The sequence below is a fragment of the Trachymyrmex septentrionalis genome, unplaced genomic scaffold, assembly GCF_001594115.1.
Source record: "Trachymyrmex septentrionalis isolate Tsep2-gDNA-1 unplaced genomic scaffold, Tsep1.0 scaffold19, whole genome shotgun sequence".
Classification (NCBI taxonomy): Eukaryota; Metazoa; Arthropoda; class Insecta; order Hymenoptera; family Formicidae; genus Trachymyrmex; species Trachymyrmex septentrionalis.
In genome coordinates, this window is record NW_017305071.1 from 4635750 (window position 1) to 4643385 (window position 7636).

General features: G+C 33.1%; 1 protein-coding gene across 9 annotated transcripts in view; it reads left to right on the top strand.

Annotated features, from left to right (window-relative positions):
- Positions 1-6799, top strand: part of LOC108746927 (CAP-Gly domain-containing linker protein 1) — a 23198-nt gene extending 16399 nt beyond the window's left edge. For 6 of the 9 annotated variants that reach the window (XM_018484036.1, XM_018484037.1, XM_018484040.1 and 3 more), the window contains 7 exons: positions 673-693; positions 1997-2177; positions 2540-3211; positions 3493-3611; positions 3687-3999; positions 4099-4250; positions 4336-6799. In XM_018484036.1, coding sequence (XP_018339538.1) covers positions 673-693; positions 1997-2177; positions 2540-3211; positions 3493-3611; positions 3687-3999; positions 4099-4250; positions 4336-6504 — 3627 coding nt within the window. In that variant the 3' untranslated portion in view covers positions 6505-6799. The remainder of the gene's footprint in view (positions 1-672; positions 694-1996; positions 2178-2539; positions 3212-3492; positions 3612-3686; positions 4000-4098; positions 4251-4335) is intronic. The other 3 variants (XM_018484038.1, XM_018484041.1, XM_018484044.1) reach the window with 1 other exon arrangement.
- Positions 6800-7636: the final 837 nt, after the last annotated feature.

Sequence of the window (7636 nt, forward strand, 5' to 3'; positions counted from 1 at the left end):
TATATTTCAGAAAATGTTTAATATTGCAATTAAATTTTTTTTTACGATTATAGATTCAAGATGTGAAAAAGAATTTCATGCGATATTTTAGACGAATAATGTTAAATTTTTGTTATGTTATCCTGATTTGTTCAAATATGTACTTTCGTTCTATATAATAATAATAATAATAATAATGATAATAATAATCATAAATATCTCTTTTGTCATACTTGGAAACTTTGGATGGTATCTTTTGTAATTACTCGAAATATTGTACACGCTTTCGTCGTAAATGCGCAATTCGGTACGCACGCGGAATAACGGTGGCGGGTAACGTACATTACAACACGTGCTTAACTACTTCGACTTAACTACTTGCTAAAAAGCTCAAGAATTAGCCTAACAACTTTTAGCACCAGAATATTCTATGCAAAAGTATCTCGTTCCAAATTTTATTTCAAAACTGATAATATGAATTACGATTTATCGATGCTGATATCAAAATTATATTCTACGAAAATAGAAATTTTAACTAGAAAAATTAATCTGATTAAAAATTCTGTCGATTTTTATACTTAAACAATTCTTAAGGAAAGAAAAAAAGAAAGATCTGGTATTTTTTTTATAAAAAAAAGAAGAGAATTTATTCAGTTTTTCTGTTAATTCGGTGAACTTATCATTTATTTTCAGAAAGAGAGATCTGAGCAAAGAGTGAGTATCCAATATTTCGGACCCGTGGAAGGATTGACGCAGTATTTGGGCACCGCTTGCCTAATCATCACTCTAGCCATGTCATTTTACATTTCGTCGCAGTTCTATCAGAGATCCAACTGACGTAGAACGCGCAATAATAAGAAACGCTAAGAAACGCTATCGCTGTCTAATTTGGCGCCGGTCATACTAACAAAACTAAATTATACACTCTAACAACGTTCTAGATATCGTTAACCTTTGCTTATTGCGCGCTAATTTGAAGTATGGAATCACGCGTGATAATTCCGCGTCGAGTACTTTTGAATTTGAAATTGTACAAATTGTTGTTAAGTAATTTCTTTGTTCTTCGCGATTTAATTTTAATAGAAATATGGATTGAAGATAGTTAACTTGGTCACGCTTTGCTTTGTGTAATGGAGTAATGTGAGCTTTACAAATTATACACGCTTTATATGCACTATCTTTGTATGCAAAGATATAAAAAAATGTAGGCGTGATGTATTCGTTATTTGTTATTATGTTTAATTATTTATTTATTTATTTATTTATTTATTTATGTAATTATTCTATGCTTTGCATTAATTTCATTGCTTTTTTCGTATTTTGAAGTTATTTATATTATTTAAATATTTCTTTGATTGTGATATATGTTTGTATGTACGAATGCCAAAATTGAATAATATGTTTCTTATGAATTGGGTACATATATACGCGTAAAGTTGTTGATTTATTTCTTTCTTCTTTTTCTCCACGTGATAAAGTATTTATTTCATTCTCATTTTGACAGACTATGCTTTGCATATCAGTTGTGCTTTTTACTTTTTAACATGTACACTTTCGGGTATTAATAGCCTTTATTATTTCTATAATTACTGGAAGTTTAAATAATGTCTCTTTTTCTTTCCATTATTTTGTTTAAACAAACTTACATAATACGAATGTAAACTTTAATAGTTAAATCACATCTGGTTTTATTTGACACATGTTTGTGTCTTTTATTTCAATAGTAGAAAAAAATTAAATTTGTTGTATTATTTATTATAATTTTTATACATTTTAAATACAACGAATTTAATTTTTTTCTAAGATAGTAGACAGTAATTTTGATTAATTTATTATGAATTCTTTAAGTAGAAGAAAATATGATTCTTTCTTAAAATTAAAAAAATAGGAAATATCGATTGTTGTATCTTTACATTCTTCGTAATTGAGAAAATAATTGTACGTTAATACCCGAATCGGATTCATTGTATGACCTCGTATCTCCTTAGAAACTAAACAGTTACTCTTATCACACTAGGTCATAAATACTGTAAATGAAAGCAGGATCAAAGAGCTCGAGGATGAACTCGCGGCGGAGCGGCGGGAACGCGTCGTTCAGATGGAATGTGACAGTACCAAACTTTTCGAGACCGAAGAGGAATTGGCGCGACTACGTAACGAGATTAGTTGCGCGAACTCGCAAAACTCTCAGCTTCAAGGTATTTGCGATAAGGCATTAGATTTATGCGCGATCTGATTTTAGCGTTTTTTATTTACAGAACTAATGCGCACTCAATATACTTTAAAGTGATTGTATGCAAATTGATGTAAAGATGTATGTTTAATAAAAATATAGGAATTAAAAAAAACCACGAAATTTTCAATACATTTTATTATGCTGTTGAATACAATATTCATTGGACATTTTATCAATTGAGATATCTCACTTTTACATTCAGATTAGATTAGTGTACAATGGCTTTAATGTGTACCAGTTCTGCCAATGAAAAATGCTATTAAATTTTTTAATTTTAAATTTTACGCGATTTTTTCTCTTCTTTATCCTAAAATGAGCTTTTAGATTTGAAAAGTCATAATCAGACCTTGGAGGAGATAAAAAACAGTCTGGAGAAAGAAATACAAGAGAAATCGGGTCTAGTGAGCGAATGTGTGGAACGTATCAGGGAATTGGAGCTCGTGGTGAGCAAAACGCAACAGGACAGTACGACTCACAGAGAGTCTGAGAGTCGTTTAGAGAAAGAACTGGGAGCTGTCAAACAAAACTTGCAAGACAAAGAGACAATGATGGAGAATCTCAAGCAGGAATTTGAGAGGAACACGAATATATTAAGCGAGGAGTTGCGGAAATCAAAAGAGATAATCGAAACAATGAAGAAAGAAAGTGCAAGCGAAAAGGATTCATTGCTATCGGAATATCGACAGACTATCGAAGAGAAAGATCAATTGATCAAAGTAAAAACTGAGGAGCTGGAAAACAAGTCTAAGAAGTTATTAGAGCAGCAGAATGCAGCTCTGGAGGGCTTGAAGGCTGAGAATGTTAATCGTATCCGTGAACTTTCGGAATCTTTTGAGCAACAATTGCGAGCAAAGGACACAAAAATCGAGGAAGTCTCGCAACAACTTGGTCAAAAAATATCCGAGACTGAAAGATTATTAGCCGAATTGGCCGCTGAGCGAGAACTCTGCAGAAAGAAGGATGAAGAACTGATTAGCGCTCTACAAAAATTAGAAGGTTTGTATCATAGAAATAAAAATAAAAAATTTTGGATTTTAAGAAAATTTGAATAATTAACAAATTTAATCTTTCGGTTGTTTTACTTGTGTAGAATTTACGAGTATCGAATGACATTCTACGAGAATAACTTTCGATGAAATATTTGTGATAATCCAGCATTTAATTCATTGTGCAAATTATTTTGTATTTTTATAAAAATATATAATGATAAAGTATGTAACAATGAAAAATAAATTACGACTTAAGATTTCATTGATTATATCACAAATATTTTGCAGAGCTAAATACGAGGCTTAAATTGGCTGAAGACAGCAATAGCGTGTTGTCAAAACAAATTCAAGACTATAGGTCTAAGAATGACGACAATGTCAGGATTATTCATGAGAAGCAAAAATTGGTAAGAATATTTTTTTTTTATTTCGCACGAATGTGACATTCGCAATGGTATTTTCATGTTATGTAATCAATCCAGGAGCAAGATCTAGCTAGCTTAATCGCTTCGGAGGAGGAATCTGTCGTGCGATTAAACAAATTGAATGAAGAATTGAAAGTAAAAGACAAAGAACTCGCGGAATTACGAAATGCTACTGTGGCTCAAATAGAAGAAATAACTAAACGGTTTGAGGCCCAAATTAATGACAAAGTCAAATATATTGACGAGATAAATGCAGATGTTTCGCAAAAAGCCATGATGCTCGTTAAATTGGAGAAAGATATCGCCGATTTGAAAGCAATTATAGCGAGCAAAGATGAGGAGATTAAACATCTTCTCGAGAAGACTACAGGTATAAATTTGAAGTTTGCTTAGTTCTCAATTTAAATTTGTAAAATTAATTACGAATATGTGAATATAAACATAACATGGCTTGTTTGAAATCTTTTAGAATTGCAAGACGCCCTCACATTATCTGAGCAAACAAAAACGAATTTAGAGAGCGAACTTCGCGTATTTGAGTCAAAAATGCAGAAATTAAATGGACAAGTCGCGAGAGCGGAAGAAAAAATATCGCAACTCTCGTTACAGAAGGAAAAACTGGTTAGTATAGAATAATTAGTTACTAATCTTCTCATGAATAATAAATTACTAATCCATTGAATTAATGATCTAAACTTAATTATAGGAATCCGATATAGCGAGCGCGATTAGCACTTCCGCCGATTCATCAGAACAGCTGTCGAGATACAATGAAGATTTGCGAAGAAAAGAAAAGGAATTGGACCAAACTCGAGAGAAGATATTTCAAACGGAAACTGCGCTGAAACAAACAGAGGGAAAACTCTCCAATACCGAGGCGGAGTTAAATAAAAATATTACGTTAGTTGAGCAACTACGCTCAGAGAAATCAAATTTGGAATCACAGATAGATAACGCTAAAAAATCAAATGCAGATTATGTCAAGAAGATATGCGGATATGAACAAGAAATGAGTGAATTATCGTTAAAGATGGAAGAAAGTGAACGCGCAAAGATAAATTTGAAGGAAAAGTCTGACCAAGTCACTAACCTTACGGAGCAATTGACAAAGAAGGATGAAGAAATTATCAATCTTCATGGAGAATGCGAAACCCTGCGAAATTCTTATCAAGAAGAGACATCCTTGTTACAGAAAAAAATTACTGATTTATCGACCGAATTGTCGACTTCGCGTGATGACATTAAAGATTTGCAAAAATGTAAGAGTAAACTAGAGGCCGATCAAAGCGCGAATCGTTGGTCGATCGAGGAATTGACAGAGAAATTGAAATCCAAGTCGGACGAAACTTCAAAATTAGAGAATTTACTGCAGGAGAAAGATTTGAAACTTCAGGAAGTGGAAAATAAATTGTCGGAATTACGGAAAATGCATGATACCTTAGTTAACGATAAAGCAACTATCAATAAAAATTTAACAACATCTTTAAATACAATGACAAGTACGGTAGAAGAGTTGAAGAGCAAATTGAAAGATGCCGAAGAAACGATTAAAGACAAAATTGATGAAATATCAAAGACGAGAGCGGAAACGGAAAAATCGCAGGTTCAAATAGTCGAATTGAATACTACAATCTCTTCTATGAAAGAAGAACATACTCGTAATAATAATGAATTGAAGAACGCACAAGAGGCGATCACACAGAAACAAAGTAAAATAAATGAATTGTCCGAGATTAAGGCTGTTTTGGAAAACTCAGTGAAGTCACTGGAGACTCAGTTATCGAATTTGCACGAAGAGTTAGATAAAAAAGAGAAGCTGCGAACAGAAACAGAAGTTAAGATAAAAGAGTCAGAATCTTCCAAGGAGGAAGAAATGCTGAAACTGCGGAACTCGTTAGAGTCCGAAGTTGTAACTAAGCAGAAGAAGATTGAAGACATAAATAAACAAAATAAAGAGTTGGAGGATAAGTTGCGATTGATGCAAGACACTGTCGATAAGCACAAAACCAATTTAGATGATAAAGAAGTTATTATTGGTAAATTAAAGGCGCAGGTAAAAGTTCTAGAAGACGCGCAAGTGGAAAGAGTCAAGGCGGAACAACAGACACGGAACGAGGAGATCAAGTTGAAGCAGAATGAGTTGAGTGGCGCTAACAAGCGAATTTATGAGTTGCAGCACTCGGTGAACACACTCGAGAAGCAGTTAAAAGAACAGGAAACGAAATCAGCCAATCTGGCGAAAATCATGGAGAACAATGAGAAAGAGGTGAACAAAAACGTGCAAAATTTGCAGGAGAAGTTGAATGTAGCCAAGATGGAAGAGAAGCGACTTCTGGATGAGCTAAATCGGCTAGAGAAAGAGAACAAGCAAGTCACTGCGAAATGGATGGAGGCGACGAATCAGTTGAAGTTATCGCATGAAAATCTGAAGAACACGTATGATGGGACGGGCGACACGAAGCAGCACATTGTCGCGAGGGATATCGACATTACGAAACTGCAAGAGGAGAACGACACCGCAAAGAGTCAAATAGATTTCTTAAATTCTATAATAGTTGACATGCAACGTAAGAACGAGAGTTTGCTATGTAAGATCGAGGTTCTCGAGATGGGGGTCCCCGCAAACGAGGCCGAGGACTATACTCGAAGCACGCTGGACAAACGAACGGCGGCGCCCCGTATGTTCTGTGATATTTGCGATCAGTTTGATCTGCACGAGACGGAAGACTGTCCCCGACAAGCCCAGGATTTTATGGAGAGCGCCGAGAGAACGGTAAAAACTCCGAAGAAGCAATCCGTGGAAAGGCCATATTGTGAAACCTGCGAGATGTTTGGACACGACACGCGCGACTGTGACGACGCCGAAACATTTTAATATTACGTCCATAGTCTTGTTTTGTTTGCTTGCCAAATGTCCCGTAGCTGTAAAAAGATCTGTTAGATTTTACAGAGTATATTTTTGTATGCCAGATTTTTCAATTGGATCTTAAATCCGAGCATGTCTTCCCGCGTAAAACGGGCACATCCGAAAAACATAAAGATTTATGTTCCTTCCAAAGTGCGATTCAATTAGGTCTCTATAAAAGTTTTGGCAACGTATGATTATTTCTTTAGATAATTTTCTTCTAGTTGACTATTGTAGTTTTATTAACTTATTTTTAGCGTAATTTATCGCCACATAATATTAATATTACAGAAATTTAATTTATAAATTATAATAGATTTTTTTATTAACTAAATTACATCAGATATTTTTTATTTAATTTAATTGGAATTTGAAAAAATGGAACTATATATCGATATTGAAATAAAGATAATTTATTATTACTTGTGTTATATATATACAATATGTTATATATATATATATAATATTTGAAGGGAACATACATTCATTTTCCAGCTTTAATATCTAATTTTATAATATTTGTGGCGAATATGTCATTTTGTATATAATAGGTACTCAAATTAACTAATTATCTCTTTATTTAATATTTATTTTCCGCGTTTCCGCGCTAAAAAACAGTTCCTGTAGTGCACGCCGGTAAAAAGCGGAACATTGGACGCGAAGTTCTCCGATAATTAATTCACGCACATCTCTCTTCGAATATGATATTATCATAATACTCTCCAATCAGAGAGTCTTTATTATAGTCTTCGTCTAATAGATAAAAAAAAGAAAGAAAAAAATTAAAATACATTATAAATCTTGAATACGTTTGAAGCTGATTTACGAAAATATCGTGGCCTGCTATTATCTTGCCTTCCGTTATCTTAGGGTTGAAATATATTTTCTAACTCGATTATATTGTTGTAACATGTGATGCATTCGAGATAATGCTTTGTAGATAAGAATAAACAAAATTCACGAGAAGTATGACTAGAAATCTATCCTTTATCTGTCCGGTAGATATTCTTTTTATATTATTAATATAAATATAAATTTTAATGTACAATATTAATGGAAACATAAATATATATATATATATGAGACTTTTTGCTTAAATTAA